Raw genomic sequence first — 15,716 nt, 5'->3', positions numbered from 1 at the left:
GCAGGGAGCAGTGCTCCTTTCTTTGGTCAGTGCTCAAGGATAGCTCCCCAAGCAGTACTGGGCTGCAAGTATGACCCCGTCTCACTGCAGCCCTGGTTAGAGAGTCACAACTCATCTGTTCTGAACTGACCCCAAGAATCTTGCCTTTCCCTGTACTGTGTTGCAGAAATGCAGACTCCCAGCTGTTTGACAGGGTCCGCGGACATGACATCAAGCTGCTTCGATACCTGTCTGTCAGATACATCTGTGACCTGATGGTGGAGAACAAGAAAGTGAAGTTTGGCTTGAAGTGAGTGTGGTGCTCTTGGTCTGGATAGCAGCTTTGCTGTTTGGATTTGTGCTTGCTTAGTCCCTGGTCTACACAAAGTCTGGACACCTGAATGCACTCTGAAAGGAGTACCTGTGTCCTGCCCCTCAGGGCCCTCTAGAGTTGTTATCCAGACAGTCAGCTGGTGCTGTAAAATGAAACTCTTGGGGTATTCAAGGCCCTCTTTTCCATACCCAGCTCCAGTATACCAGTGCCTTTGTGAAGGCCCAGCAGTAAGTTGAGTAGCTACTTCACTTTGTCTTCTGCATCATGCTAGCTTCCTGTTTGTCCTACGGCTTCTTTGAGCAGGAAGTGAGTGTTTGGATGTTCTGATCCATGGGGTACAATCTCCATCACATCACAGTGGTGATATGACTTCCTCCTGTGAGGCTGAGTTGATGCAATGAATGGGGGAGTCCTCCCAGTGTGGGGGTGGAGTGACTGGGAATGCCTCCCCGGGATTCAGCTGGGCGGAGGGCACAACTGTCTGTTAGCTGGACTCTTACTCCAGACCCCACAGATGGAGTCAGGTCAGGACAGTTCCATAGTGTAACATTGTGGGAGGTATTGTTTGACTCTGCAGATTCTTCTCCTAGGTCAGACTGAGTAGCTCACCTGGCCTCTGCAAGGTAGGGCTGCTGTGCTGCCGATACACTTATACTCGATACATGCGCTGTTCTCCTCTCATCCTTCTCAGTGTGACATCTTCTGAGAAAGTGGACAAAGCTCAGCGCTATGCCGACTTCGCTCTCCTCTCCATCCCATACCCAGGTATTGGATTGACATCCGTCCGGGGGTCACCCAAGGGCTGGTGACAGTCTGCTGTGGGGTGGGAATTCTCTGCATGTGTGGGGAGGCAGTTGGATTTGCTGGATTTTTCTCTTATTTTCTTCAGAGGGGAAACTTGTCCTCTGAGGACCACTGAGGACGGACTAGAGGGTGCACTCTGCCATGCAATGGCAGAAAGGTTTCTGTGGGACCCCAGCAGGGAGGTGGTCTGACACCTAGCTGGCTCAGCTGCTTCCTTTGCATAGCCAGCCGTGATACTGAAGCCCACCCCAGGCTGCAGTGTCTCCCATGGCTGCATTTTTTGCAGGTTTGCCACAGAGCCACCCTTCGCTGGAAAATGACGCTAACATCTCTGTGGGTTCTACTCTTCAAATGTTTCTAGCCTTTTGTGGCGCTGAGGAGAGCAGCCGTGTTATCTGTGGTGCAGTGCCCTGAGACTGGAAACTGGAGTGAACTGCTCAGCTCAGCTGCACCAGTTCTGTTGGCTCTGGAGCGTAGAGAGGCCCTTGTCACTTGCTATCTAAGGCTAACCATGTAAACGGAAAAGAAGGGGCTCAGCCAGCTGGTCAGCGCAGGGCTCGGATCCATGTCTGAGTGCGTGCGGTGTGACTGAGACGGCTGCTCTCTGGAGAGCAGGGAAGGGCTCTTGGGCTTCAAGGCTCCACCCTCCTGCCCACAAAGAAGGGGGCAAGAGGGAGATTCTCGTTCACGTGTGCACTCATGTCCATTCTGTGTGTGTGCCTGGCATGCAAGGTGGCTGGAAGGCTTTTCCCCTAGCAGTACCTGACAGGGCGGCTGTGGAGACCCCTGAAGTGGTGCCTGTGTAGCAATGTATGTACCGCTGCCTGCCTGTGACAGTCATTGGCATAGCTTGGTCTTGTGTTCTCAAGTGCCTCCCGGCAGGCTTGCTACTAGCTCTTGTATGTCTTTCTGTTGTTAGTTTTCCTTTATTGGCTGGGGGATTTCCCTGGGCCAGGACTTGAAGCCCTGTGAGAAGTGCCTGAAACCTGTGCCACATGGTGACCTGCATGACTCCTGCCTCGAGTGCCTCACAGAGGGTCACCAGGCAGAAAGGACCTGCAGAGTCCTCAAGCCTAGGCCAGGGAAGGGGAGAGGCTGCATCTGAGGCAGCACTTGGTCCCTAAGCCGCTCCGGAGTCGGCTCTGGCACCTCAGTACGGGACCTCACAGTGCTGAAGGACACTACCAGGGAGCACCGGTCCCCGGCACCGCAGCCCAGCATCAGTACGTGGCACCGCTCACAACTGCCATCGCTGCACAAGGAGAACAGGGCAGATGGGGCCCCTATCCGGCACAGCGCAGCAGGGGGTTCGTCCCATGCCCACCTCATTTGACACACGGCTGCTGACTTGGCTGTTCGCAGGGAGCTATTGGGTCCAGCTGGAGTGGACTCTCTGTGCTAGAAGTGGGGCAAATGATGTGCTTGGCCTTGGTAGCACTGATGGCAACACCACCTCCAATTAGAACAAAAAGGCCATCCAGCAGCACTGCAACAACTAACAGGAGAATTTATTAGGGGGTGAGCTTTCATGGGACAGACCCACTGGTCTGATCGTCTGAAGAAGTGGGCCTGTCGCATGAAAGCTCACCCCCTATAAACTGTTTGGTTAGTCTTTAAAGTGCTGCTGCACGGCTGTTTTGTTTTGGTAGGATACAGACTAGCATGGCTGTCTCTCTCTCACCTCCAGTTAGGCACCGGGAGAAGCTTGTGATGCTGAGCCACAGCTCTTCATGGCTGTGGCACACTTTCCCAGCACGTACGCTGCCGTCCTGCATGGCGCTGTTCCCTCAGCCCCAGCCCAATAGCAGAGAACGGGCACTCCCCTCTCCGGATGTCCGGCACTCACTGGCCTTTTCTGCAGTGTGTGAAAACCACATGAAAAGTCCCTGCACCTCTTTGTTGCTCTAGTGCAGAGAGCAAAGGGGCTTCCAGTCTTGTGCCAGCGCATCTTGGCCTGGATCATGTCCTGCATCAGGGCAAAGGTCCCAGCCCCAGCGCGGATGGCACACTCCACCAGAGTCCAGGCATCGTCAGCTGGCTTCCTGGTGCAAGTGCCCATCCAGGACATAAGCAGGGCAGCCACTGGGTCTTCTGTTCACACTTCTCTGCAGGCTAGGGACGATGCAGCCTTTGGTAGGGCAATGTTGCAGTCCGTAGCTGTAATCTCTGGCCACTTCTGCAGTGGTACAACATGGCAGTCACCTACAGGGAATGGACGTGAGCACCCACGTCAAGCCGAAACCCTCCCTTCGTACATATTTCTTTGAGATGTGTTGCTCTTGGCCATTCTGAGTCTTACCCACCTTGCCTTCACCAGTGCACTCTGGTAAGAAGGACTGGAGGGTTGGCAGGGCTGTGTGGAAGTGCCACTCCAGGGGCTCTCCCGCTGATCCGACACGTACCGCCGGGGAGAAGCCTTCCAACGGTCATGCCAGTGGCGCGTGCGTATCTAAATGGAACAGACAGAGCCAGACATCTCAAAGAACAACTGTTCCGAGAGTGGAGTAACCATCAGCTGTCCCAGCTGCTGCTCCAGACCCCGTCTCATGCTACATGACTGCTATTTTGTTTTGTGGAGGCTCTCCCCAGACCTTCACAATACCCTCCTGGCAGCCTGCAGGTCAGTGCAGGTTGAGACAGGGACACAAGAAAACTGGGGGGCTGCATTGAAATAAGCTGTGGACTAAGCTATGAGCCACGTCTCTGTGCCCCACAGGCAAGGTGCAGAGAAGCGGTGCTGGCTTCTGGGCTTAGCTGCATGAATGTCCCCCTGCTATTTCTGCCTGACTTGAGCAACTGCGTGTGCTGCAGTTTAGGGCCAGTGAGCAGCAAAGTCCCAGGACCAGGTCTTTCCTGCCAGCAGCTAATTCTGGGAAGGGGTTCAAGAGAGCAGGGAGAACTGTGCAGGACGCTGTGAGAACAAAATGCGGTTGTGTTGTGAGACCTGGTGTGTTCCACTTCTAACGGTCACAGCAGCAGCTAAACGCTCCTTCCACTTGTCGTGCCCTTGGCAGCTGCTTGCCTCTGTGCTGGAGTGAAATGTAACTAGCGTGCCAGCCTGCCTCTTTGCAAGCGCTGCCTAATCCAGGCAGCGGTGTGGAAGGTGGGGAATGCTGTGCATTGCACTAAGCAAGCACATATACACACAAACCAAGCAACCGTGCAAATGGGTGGTCAGACTTGGTGCACCCAGTCAGTCAGTCTGTGCTGTACGGGTGTCAGAGTGGGGTCTTGGCTGGAAAGCTGGGGTCTTGGGGAAACGAGGTGGTTTCCAGAAGGCGCTGAGCACATGTGTTGAAGGAGAGCGGTCTGTGGTTATGCTTGTGCTCCTGTGAATCACATGGGCTTGTTGTCGCTCTGGGGCGTGCTGTGCCCCCCACTGTGCTCACTGCCATCGTTCTGGATCGGCTCTCTGGACTTGTGTCTGGTGTTTGGAAGCCCGCTTGGCAGCTCCTCTGTGTGTGGTCGGGTGGGGTGGGTTCAGGTCAGCAAAATCCTATCTGACCCTTTGTCTTCCATGAATGCGAGCTCTGGGGCAGAGACCAGCTTGCGTGCAGCGCCTGGCACAGTGGCGCCCTGATTGGCCTCTGCTTGCTACAGCTGTACGTCCCAAGGGCCCCTGCCTAGGCTGTGCAGCCTGCTGCAATCTGCAGGCAGCTGCTAACATTGCTGCACAGAGATTTGCCAGGCAGCAGCGGCAGTGGCATGAGCCTGCTTCCGAGAGCTCTGCACAGGCCTGACTTGTGCACATGACAGCAGAGGCCAGTAGCAGAGTGGTTCCAAGGAGAAGAGGATGCAACAAACCGGTTGTAGGACAAGTGGGCTTCCCTGGTCCATGCAGCTGAGCAGTTAGTGTACATCCTGAATGGGGGCTTTCTGAAACTTGTTGGGCTTCCCCCAGGGCGTTGCCCTCCAGACCTGCTAGTGTTGGTTTGGCCCAGCCCCCCACTTTTCTGGTCATCACTGTGTGCAGTTCTTACCAAGGTGCTCCTGTGAACATCCACATACCTCCTTGAGGTCCCTTCCGGGAGCCGGGGGGCCTCTGGTGTTGAGTGAGGACACTCAGTGGCAAATGACTCTCTCCTGTCTGTGCCAGTGCCCTTTGGTCCTGGTCTCCCTCTGGCCCTGCCCACAACACCTGCTGCCTTTTCCCTGGTGACCACAGCAGCCTTGGCCTAGTCCTGGGAGCTGGGCTCGCTGTTTGGAAAGGGAGGCAGGCAGTGATCCTGCAAGTTCCAGCTGTGCTCCTCTAGGCGCTAGCTGTGGGAGTAGATGTGCTGGTGAGTGCTTTGGGTCATGGCTGCGTGCTGCTCTGTCTCCCACAGCCCTGGGGCTGCAGTCCCAAAGGGCTTTCTGCTGTCCATGATCAGAGCTGGGTATTGCTATTCCTTCTCTCTTCTCTTGCAGGCTGTGAATTTTTTAAGGAGTACAAAGACCGGGCTTACAGAGCTGAGGGTCTCGTATTTAACTGGAAGCAGGTACCAAGATTCCTCTCCCGGGGCAGTTTTCAGTTCCATTTCACCTGGGAATGCGCTTGAAGTTTGAAAACAGCATGTGGCATCTTTGCTTTCCTCCCTGCTGTGGGAAGGGACTCGCAGTGCTCAGACCAGGCAGAGGGCCTCTGAGGGCTGACCCTACAGAGCTGCTCGGCCCAATGGTCCAGCCTTCTGTGGCAAGCATGGTGCCCTGGTGTTCAGCACTGTGAAGTCATCCCATCAGAGCTGTGCCCTCTCTCTGGTTGGTCTGCCATCCATACGAGATGAGGAGGAAGGAGCAGGCCTGGGGGGATGCTGGAACTCCCCAAACTGTAGGCTGTGTCACCTCATGCTGTAACGTTCCCCTCTCTTGTGGGGTGGATGGAAAGAAGGTAACAGGTGACGTAGTCTGTCCTGGATGCTTGCAGCTGCTGACCCAGCTGTCTCCTGTTCTGGAGGAGTGCACGGCAGTGGGGAGGGCATGCAAGCATTGGGAAGGCTGTGGTGATAGCAGAAGGCCTGGAGGGCAGTGGACAGTATGTCGGGGTGCATGGCATGGAACGCTCCTCTGTCCTGGAGGATGGGTGGAATATCTGCTCTCCAGGAGAATGCTCTCACAACGCTGAGATGGTTCCCAGAGGATCGGATTGGAGCATAATCTCCAGGACCTGGGCAAGGGCAGCACTTTGTGGTTCGCAGAAGGATGAGGGATGCTGCGAACAGTGGCCTGTGTTCTCCAGTGGGGCTGGCTCTGGGCAGCTCTGCCATGGAAAACCTCTGGCACAGCTGGAGACTTTGTGCCAGCTTTCTGCAGTCCTTGCAGCGGGCACTGGGCATTCATATCCCTATCCCTGCAGGCATCACCCACCCAGAGGCATTCTGTCACCCTCTCTAGGGAGAAACAGCATCCAGAACCCAGGGAGGTGAGGAGAGGGTGAGCCAGACCTGCCGCGGGCGCTGCCAGGCTGCATGCTGCTAGAAGCACCCTTCATCTCTTCTCCACAGTAGTGCTCCCTGCCTGATTGCATGTCTCTTTGCAGGACTACGTAGATGCTCCCCTCAGCATCCCAGCATCTCTGACCCAGCCCTTGAACATCGCCTGGAGCGAGTACCAGGTGAGGAGAGGTGCTCACTGCTGACTTCTAAGTGAGGCCAGGACGAGCCATTCTGGTTCTCTGCTCAGGTTTTTGCTCAGCGCAGGTTGTGCAGTGTCCCCTGGTGAGCACTGGGGTGGCCGGTTTAGCTGCATGCAGTGCTGGGGGCTCCCCCGGCTGCAAAGCTCGGCCCACGGGAGGTCAGCTCGGCGGTTACCCACTGCCCAGATCTAAAAGCAGGGCGCTGCATGTACAGAGGGCATCTCGCCTCTGCACAGAAGGCAGTTCTGGGCAAAATGCCACTGTTCCTCTCCGGACAATAGCCCCTCTCTGGCCTGTTGTTTCCCAGCATGGCCCCCTGGCCTCATGCCCCTTGGGGTAGCTTCCCAGGGCCTGGCGCCCACACCTAGTCTACCCGTCAGTGTGTATGCTTGCACCCCTCTGCCCTTCCTCAAGTCCCTTTCTTTTCCTTCTCCCAAGCTCTCTGTTCAGAGCATCTCCTGGGGATCATCCCTCCACCTTTCTCCGCTCCAGTGGCCTTCACAGCATTGCCCAGGAGAGCAGCTGATTTTCCCCCAAACCAGAAGTGTCACTAGCATGGGGCATTTGTGGCCATAGGCCACCACATATTAAACTGGGCCACTGGGAGACAGCAGCGTGGGGGCTAGTGGGGGCTGATCCTGCTTGAAGCAGGGGGCTGGACTAGATGACCACCTGAGGTCCCTTCCAGCCCTGTGATCTGTGGTAGCCTGTCTTCTAGGTGGGCTCAGAACCCCTGAGGTATAGGCAGTTCTGTTCTGACCTACCCCGTTTTGTTACTGTCCTTTCCTGAGTTGGAAAGCAACATCCCTGGTTCCGAGTAGCTGAAGAGCAGCTGCAGTAGCTCACCTGGTCCAGCTGTGCAGGCTTACAGGGTGGGTTTGTGGAGTTATGCATGTGAAAATTACATGGCACCAGCCATCCCAGTATGAGACCACAGGGAAGGTGTCGTCACGGGACTGATTGCTGAAGCAATGGTCCGCACTACCCCAGAGCGGAGTGGTGCTCCGGGTACCACCTGGGCGCTGGTGGTTGTATACTAACTCAGAGCGGAGGGGTGCTCTGGGTACTACCACCCACAAAAGTACCTCTGCCAGTCCCACTGGCCAGCCAGAAGCAAACACAAGCAAACCCAAAAGTTCTCCAGCTATTCCTAATGCCTGATACAGCAACCTCCTTTATTCAGGTTGCACAGATTCTTTCAGGCCCCAAAGGGTCCAACCACAGTCTCAGGTCAATACCCAAAACAGCACTCTGGGCCAAACCCTTGGAGTCTAAAACTTTAAAGGCTTATTAACAAAGAAAGAAAAAGAACAGAGTGAGAGAGAAATGTTGTTGAAGGGGTGCATTACATAAGTCAATTCCAACTATTGATACAGGCCAGCAGTGTTACGTGCCGATGTTTTGAAAGTCTCTGAACACATTCATCAGGATGGGTGGGACCCCACTTCACAGTCTCAGTTCATGAAGTCTGGAAACTGGAGACAAAGGTGGTCACTGCCAGAGCCATCTTAGAGCTTGCCATGTGGAGGGAAAAACTTCTTTCTTCTCCCATAGGCCATGCAGGGCCACCTGACCACGTGGGCTGTTGTGGCCTGTTGCCATTGGTCGCTGAGTTTGCCAGCACGTCCCGGTCCATTTACATAGTACATGGAATGGACATCTGTTTTTTTTTGTTGTTTAGTCCATCACCCTGGCTGGGGAGGTGACCACAGCCCCTGTCGTGTACCCTTGGCTCTAAAACATTTCTAATACAGCTATGGAGCCCATATCGATAACTTGACATACAAACACAGCACAGACATGTAAGTGACGTAAACAGATCCGGGGCATTGCCAGCTTTCATTGGACATCTCACTTGGCCACTGTATACAATGGTGACAAATGGCTTCCATACTTTATCTAAAAATACAGTAACATCCCAGCGTGCAAGGAGATGAGTCTGTGGAACGTGAAGACTTTACTAAAGGGTGTATAAATGTGACATACAGACCTAAAGCCGGTATCACGTTTCAACATTTGTAATGAGCTGGGTGTGCCTGAGACCCAGCTGCTGATCGTGCTTCTCCCCCCTCGGAGGGGCCTGACCCCACTTTGCATGCCCCGGATCAGAAAGCTCATATGCAGCTGGCTGGGGTGGGGAGTGCAGGCTGACAAAGAGCCCCTGCAGTCAGTGAGCATTAGATGGCTAAGAGCTGATGGGTTGTGATTGTGCTAACAGCACCAGGAGGCTTTTGTTGGGGAGGTGAAATATCTGCTTCGCCATGTTCCTCTAGCACTGAGCTCTCGAGGTTTAGCCACCGTCCTGTGCTGCTGCTGGGAAGGCCGGGCCCAGACATCCATCCGTGGTGCGTGGAGGCAGGACAGAGGGGCCAGGAAGCTCTGCGGGTCACTTAGACAGCTATGCTTCAGCCTTGCAGGAGCACTGCAGTTAGCACAGCAGGTCTGCCCCAGCACACTGTGCAGCTAAGTCACTGCTCTCAGTGTGCCTGTGAGGGTTGGCAGAAGCGGTGTCCCCCCAGCCAGGCGTGCACTGGCTCTGCGTCATTGTTCTGAATCCTGGTGGCCCAGGCAGGCCTCAGCCAAATGTTGGTGTTTCCTGTGCAGCTTGCTCTGCCCTGCCGCTGGGAGGGGAGTCAGTTCCATGTCCTCCCTTTAGTGCAAAGAACCTGTGCTTGGACACTGAGCAGCCTCTTGAAACGCAGAATTGCTTTCCTAGCCTTGCCGGGCCCAGTCTCTGCAGGGATGGGGGGCTCGGCTCCTGTGGCAGCCACGGGATTGCCTTCACTCTAGCGCCCTCTTCCTGCATTCGCAGCGGAGAGAGGAGAGAAGGCTCCCTACCCTGCAAGGACCTCACCTCCTGTTCTCTGCAGAGCTGGGACCTGGTGCAACAGACGCGGAACTACCTGAAGCTGCTGATCTCGCTCATCAACGGGAACGGTGAGGTTTCTCTGTTGCTGCAGGGCCTGTGTGCTTTCTGCAGAGCTTTGGCGTTGGTGCTGGCTGGGGCTGAGGCAGGTTGTGGAAAGTGTGCCTCTCTGTTCCTGCCCTGAGTGGGGCTCTTGTCCTAGAGACCTATTACCCAGGAAAACCCCAGCCTCTGGAGAAGCCGTCTCCTCCCCCCGGGCAGGGCAGCTGATTATGTAAAAATCAAATTGGCCAAGTCCGTTTTTTCCCTGAGGTGGCTTAGAGCCCAGCTCTGCCTCTCTGGCGCAATGCGAGTGGCTCCTTTCACATCAGTGCTTTTGCAAACTGTGTTTGTCAAAGGGAGGTTAAGGGAAAGCCTGCTGGTCCCGTCCTGCTGCAGCTTTTCTCTGGGTCTGGCTGGGGATGGGGTGCCAGAAGGGCCTCCTCTTGTCAGTCTGTGCCTTTGTTTTTAGCGTCGTCTTGCCAGGCCCATCGGCTCTGGGCTGGAAGTGCATAGAACCAGGGTAGTGGGTTAAATCCAGCTGCTCTCTGCCAGCAGCCTCTAGCCCAGAGGAGCCTGGGTGACCTCAGCTGCAGCCATACTGCATTTGCCCCAGGACCTGCCGGCATAATGGAGGCGGTGGTGGTGGACAGTTCTCAGCCTCTGCCCTCTGTGGAGAGGTTATCCCATCTCGGGAGCAAGAGGGGACCTGCAGAACTGGGGTCTGACTCATTCAGACTGGGAGAAGGATGGAAATGCTCTCCTCACGCCAAGTCGGTGCTTGGGTGTGTGAGGAGTGTCACTGGGAAGACCTGGGGAGACCAGCACTGCAACAGCCTGGCCTGACTTGCTGAATCCAGGGCTTGTCCAAGGTCTGTGCTGTGGAGCCAACCCTCTGCCCAAGGCCGTTCCCCGTTCCCTCCCGGCAAACAGCCCTGGGGCCCACAGGGAGGTGGCAAGCGGAGAGCCACAGGCCTTGTTGAAGGAGCACTCCAGGCTCCTTACAAAGCTCTCTCCTTCCTTCCCGCCCTGGCGCAGATGACAGCGGGCTTCTGATACACTGCATATCTGGCTGGGATCGAACCCCTCTCTTCATCGCCCTCCTGCGCCTCTCCTTGTGGGCCGTGAGTACAGAGTTCGGCAGCTGGCAGCTTGGGGTGGCTGAGCAGCCATGTGACCCAGAGAGAAGAGCACTGGCTGTGCTGGCTGCTGTGCTGGCCTCCCAGGAGGCTTCTGCAGGGCAGAGCTGGGCATGTTGTCTGCTCCTGAGGCCAGTCTTCCCTCTGCATCGGGGCTACAGCCGCACTTGCAGCCTGCTGAGGTGGTGATGGGGCTGGTCGGTGGCTGCTGGGGAGGCAGCAGGACACCCCTCGTGGGGCATAGGGCACTCGGTGTGGTGGCTCCCCGCAGGGCTTGCACCCTCTCCTCGGTCTGTCTAGTGGCTGCTGTCTCCATGAGGTATCCCTCCTCTGCCCTTCCCTCCTTCCCAGGATGGCCTTATCCATGCCTCGCTGGACCCTGCAGAGATCCTTTATCTGACGGTGGCGTATGACTGGTTCCTTTTCGGGTAGGTTCACTGTGGCTGCAGATGCTGCAAGGTGGGCAGACCTGGCCCCTCATGATCTGGCTGGCGGGTCACCTGCTCGGGCTGAGGTGACGACTTTGCCTGGGGATATGGCACAGCTCCTGCTTTGAGCTGCTTGCTGCCTTGCTGGGGAGGGAGAGGCTTGTGCAGGCCACTGGCTGTGCCTGAGTCCACATCTAGTTCCTAGCGGGTGATCTCTCCCTGGCTCTCTTTGCAGGCACATGCTGGTTGATCGACTCAGTAAAGGAGAAGAGGTGAATGGCCCTGTAGGAGACCATGCGTGAGCTGGGCCTGGGTGCAGAACTTTACCCAATAGGCAGCAGGCTCAGCGGAGCAGCAGTCCTTGGGGCTCTGCGTGTCATTGGCCTGGCTTGGGCATCAGTCGTCTCCAGGTCCCGGCAGGGCTGGCACCTCCCTTGTGTCTGCTCCTTCCTAGCTTCCTCTCCATGAAGGAATGCAGCACCAGACTCAAGGATGCAGTGTGGGAGGGCTGGACATGTCTGCTCTCGGAGCAGCTGGGCCTCCCTGCCCTCATCGTGGACGCAAGGGCCCTGTCCTACTGGCTGGGTTCTGTGCTGGGAGCCCACACTTCCGGCTTCTGCATTTGCAATGCTCAAACAGAGTCAGCTGGGAAACTGTTTACAAACAGGAGGGCGAAATTGCCTCATTTCAGGGGGCTTCATTAACTGCTCTTCCCTTTTGGAGCTGGGGGCTGAGGCAGAACAGTAGGAAACTTGTGGGCTTTGCAGATAAGCTGTCCCTGTGTGCAGGGAGTGGGAGCTGCATGGGGCACAGTGCTGGAGCAGGCTGTACTGGGGAGGCTGCTCGTTTCCTGAGCATCTCTTGGCCTATCGAGCTGTGAGCCTTGCTCTGAGTCTGCACTGGCAAGGGTACGGTACCTCGCCTGGCCCTTCTCAGGGACTCTGTGTCCTGTGTGACAGTTCTTGGCCAGTAGCTTTCTGTTGTGCACTGTCCCAGCTGGCCCCTGCAGGGGTATGGGAGCCTGCACTCAGCTGGGGGAAGGGAAGGGTGGTGGTAACACACTGCAGGGACTTCCACACGTGCACCCAGGGCAGACCAGCGGGGGACAGTGGAACAGGTGGCTCAGCCTGAAACTGGCTACTGCTGGTCTCTTCGCTGTAGCTGCAGGTGCAGCACCCCTTCCCCCATTGAAATCAGAGGCTGCAGCCCTGTGGGTTTTTCTCAAGCTTCTCCTCTCTCTTCCGTTGCTCAGATTTTCTATTTCTGCTTCAATTTTCTGAAGCACATCACCTCGGAGGAGTTCTCTGTTGCGCAGCTGCAGAGGTGAGCGCTTGTGCCAGCTGCTGCCTGAACTGGAGCCACGCAGCTCGTTAGTGCTGTTCCCCAGGGGCGATGGAAGCCCTGGTGTCCTGGCCCAATTTTCCTTAATTTATTCGGCACTCAGAAGGCTGAAGAATGGGGCCAGGCCTTGGGAGGCGCACAGCGTGCTTGGAATAGCTGCCCAGACTGATGTGCGCTCTGTGTCTTGGGGGGTGGGGTCCGTTAGCCTGGCTCAGCCCATGGCGACAAGGGCTCTGACTCAGTCTCTGGCCACACAGCAAGTCCAGGCTGTGCTGCCCTAAGTGAAGGGCTTGCCGGGGAGGAGAGGCTGGACAATAGCCCCTTGTGCAGGGACAGTGGGAATCCAGCCCCTCCCTGGAGGGGGCTTCCCTTGGATTTCACTAACTTTCTTTTGTGTAGGGCTCTGCTGGGGCCCGCCAGGCTGCAGGAGCTGAGCTCCCTTCCCATCCCAGCAGGCAGTGGGGGCAGAAGCACCTGTTCCCACTGCCCCCGCCAGTGACTGCTCCATCTTGGCTCCTCTTTCACTGCCACTGTCCTTGGAGGGGATGACTGGGAGCCCCTGCCCACCACCCCTCAGCTCTGGGGCATGCAGGGCAAGCAGTGGGGTTTACCATCCTGGGCTGCCTGGACAGAAGCTGTAGGGCCGAGTGCATGCGGCTGGGGCCAGACAGAGGGTCACTAAGTGGCCCCACCTTGCTTGCCTGGACTGACAGGATGGCAGCAGCTGTCTCGTGGCTCTGTCCCTGCGTAACCGTTTCCTTTACCGCAGGAGGAAGAGCCTGCAGCCTGGCTTCACTGTGGAAGATATCTGCATGCTCAGTGAGTGCTGGCCCTGGCCGCTGCCACCCCCGGGAGCAGCCACACATGTGAAGCCCTCGTGCCCCGACCAGGCACGAGGGTGGAGCATGCCTTATTAACGGCTCCAAAGCATGGTGTCAGGCTGCTCCTGTCTTCTTCCTTGCAGAGCAGAGGCATCAAGGCAGCACCACGAGCGTGAGCAGTGACTTCTCCCTGCTGCTGGAGAGCTCACCGAGAGCAGCTGGGTGCTTTGCCTCTGAGGCCACGGAGCTGCTGCCAGCTGGAGTGCAGGCCCAGCCCACTTGGTAAGAACCCTGCCACATCTGGCTGGGGCATCGCAGGCTCAAGGGTTGCGTCATACAGCACTCAGACAGTGGGTGTTGAGAAGGGAGATGCCCGTGCTCCATGGGGTAGAGGGGTCAGTAGGTCACTGCAGAGAGCAAGAGAAAGAATTCAGCTGGCCACAAGCGCCAGGGCCTTCTGTTACATCCTGGCCCATAACGAGGGCAGAACAGGGCCCTGGCCTGGCTCACCTTAATGCCTGTTGTCTCATGTAGCTGCTCCTGCTGCAGAGCTGCAACTCCATCTGCCCCACAGTGGCCTTCATACTTACCAGGAGTGACTGTGGGTCTCACCAGGCACTGGGTGAAGAGTGATCATGCCAGGAGCCAGCTGCCATTTGGTTCCCTGCCACCTGGCAGGCGCTGGAGCTATCCCATGCAGTGGGCTGCAAAGTGGATAGCAGCCTGTGAAAGTCCCTGGCCAGGGGCTAACGCCACCTGGCCTGTCATTTAGAGCTCTTGGAGATAGCGCCAAGAAAGATTGGCAAACCCGACCCCTTCTCTTCCCTGCTGGGCACAGGCAAGACGCTGTCCTGGCGCTGGTTCCCTTGTGACTGACTGGAGGCCCCAGGGGCGGACTTTGGGCTAGGCAGGGAAAGGGCGTGTTTGGCAGGCTCATGTTGCAGGGCTGGTGAGATTGGGACACTTTCGGGCCTTTCTCTAGGGGTGCCCCTGGGAGTTTTTGTCTTCTCCTCTCCCTCAACACAAGTAGTGATGCTCTTGTGCTCAGCTATTTGAAGTTCAATCTGGGCTGTGCTTGGGGCAGCTGGAAACGCTCCCGGGAGAGCAGCCAGTAGCAAGCTTCCAGCAACCCAGCCTGGTGCAGTGAAGTGTTTCACCAGCCTTGGCTCCTGAGAGCAGGGACCAGCAGCCCGCAGCAGCACTACTTGGTGCGCTGGGCCTGGCCCAGCTCACCTGGAACACCAGCGAGCGCCAGCCACAGCAAACCCCTCATGGACCGTACAAAGCAGACTCGCCCTGGCACATTCAGGCAGTGCATTTAGGCTCTGGTGAGGGCCAGTGCTGGATGGGTCCCACAGGGGTAGGCCAGAAGCTCAGAATGAGCAAAGCATGCTCCTTCCGCAGGCGCGTCCTGTCAAGGCCAAACCTGGTCCCGCCAGCCTGTAGGCAGGGGGAATCTGGGAAGGTGGGGGGGGGCAGGTGCTGTTCTTGGGGGGCTGTCTCTCACTCGTCTGGCTTTGTGCCCCTGGGACGTGTCCATGCAGGCACCCCTTGCTCTGCTATCCCCAGAGGTCCCTGTAGGCCACACAGGCCGGTGTGTGGGCAGAGTGGTGCTGCAGGGGCAGTGCTGCATTCCTCGAGCTGAGCTCTGGGGCTTCTGGGGCCTGGGAGCACTGTACATTCTGACCACTAAGTACTTGCTGGCAGATGTGAAAGAGCTGGGCCCCACAGCTCTGCCAGCCTAACCCCCATTGTAGCCCGCAGCCGTAACCTAAGCCCAGGCCTCTTGCAGCAGTGGAATTCCTGCAGCAATGGAAACCCCCTGACTGTGCCATCTGCATTGCTGGTGCACCTCAGCTATGGCCTGGTAGCCCTGTGGCGCAGATGAGCCCTTGGGAGGGGCATCCCTTCAGAAAGTGAAGGGAGGCTCTGCTGGTCGCCTCCTCTGCTCTGTGCGTGTGGTCTTTCTGGAAGCCAGGGTGGCCACCCTGCCTTGTGGGGGCACTGTTCTCCTGGGGTTCAGTGCTGTCTGCACACGCGTTTGTCACCAGGTTGTGCATGCGCTTAGCTCTGCAGTTCTGCACTGAGGACAGCCCTGCCATGCCAGCTGAGGGGAAGGGCAGCGGAGGCTTTGGACTGGGACAGCAGGGAGCTGGCTTTCCTCCCAGACGGGCCTTGGTGACCTCTTGCAAGGCCGGGGGGTAGGTCAGAACCCTTCCTTGGTGGGCTGGTGGCTAGTGCACAGCGACAGCTTGGGGCCAGGAGGCAGCAAACTGAACCAGAGTCGGGGTCTGGCAGGACTAGACGAGGGGTCAGTTCAGCTGTGTCGGGAGGGCGGCCCTGTGAAGAGAGCT

At 57.1% G+C, this 15,716-nt stretch overlaps 1 protein-coding gene across 8 annotated transcripts in view; it reads left to right on the top strand.

Annotated features, from left to right (window-relative positions):
- Positions 1 to 15,716, top strand: part of MTMR14 (myotubularin related protein 14) — a 66,916-nt gene that overhangs the window by 35,966 nt on the left and 15,234 nt on the right. For 6 of the 8 annotated variants that reach the window (XM_075004972.1, XM_075004971.1, XM_075004968.1 and 3 more), the window contains 11 exons: positions 167 to 289; positions 1,005 to 1,078; positions 5,525 to 5,595; positions 6,633 to 6,707; positions 9,599 to 9,665; positions 10,672 to 10,757; positions 11,124 to 11,200; positions 11,436 to 11,472; positions 12,453 to 12,523; positions 13,311 to 13,360; positions 13,506 to 13,644. In XM_075004972.1, the coding sequence (XP_074861073.1) occupies positions 167 to 289; positions 1,005 to 1,078; positions 5,525 to 5,595; positions 6,633 to 6,707; positions 9,599 to 9,665; positions 10,672 to 10,757; positions 11,124 to 11,200; positions 11,436 to 11,472; positions 12,453 to 12,523; positions 13,311 to 13,360; positions 13,506 to 13,644 (870 nt within the window). Of the gene's footprint in view, positions 1 to 166; positions 290 to 1,004; positions 1,079 to 5,524; positions 5,596 to 6,632; positions 6,708 to 9,598; positions 9,666 to 10,671; positions 10,758 to 11,123; positions 11,201 to 11,435; positions 11,473 to 12,452; positions 12,524 to 13,310; positions 13,361 to 13,505; positions 13,645 to 15,413; positions 15,696 to 15,716 lie in introns of those variants that run through there. The other 2 variants (XM_075004973.1, XM_075004969.1) reach the window with 2 other exon arrangements.

This window comes from Carettochelys insculpta, chromosome 11 (assembly GCF_033958435.1).
Source record: "Carettochelys insculpta isolate YL-2023 chromosome 11, ASM3395843v1, whole genome shotgun sequence".
In the NCBI taxonomy this organism is placed as follows: Eukaryota; Metazoa; Chordata; order Testudines; family Carettochelyidae; genus Carettochelys; species Carettochelys insculpta.
This window is presented reverse-complemented; position numbering and strand designations above follow the sequence as displayed.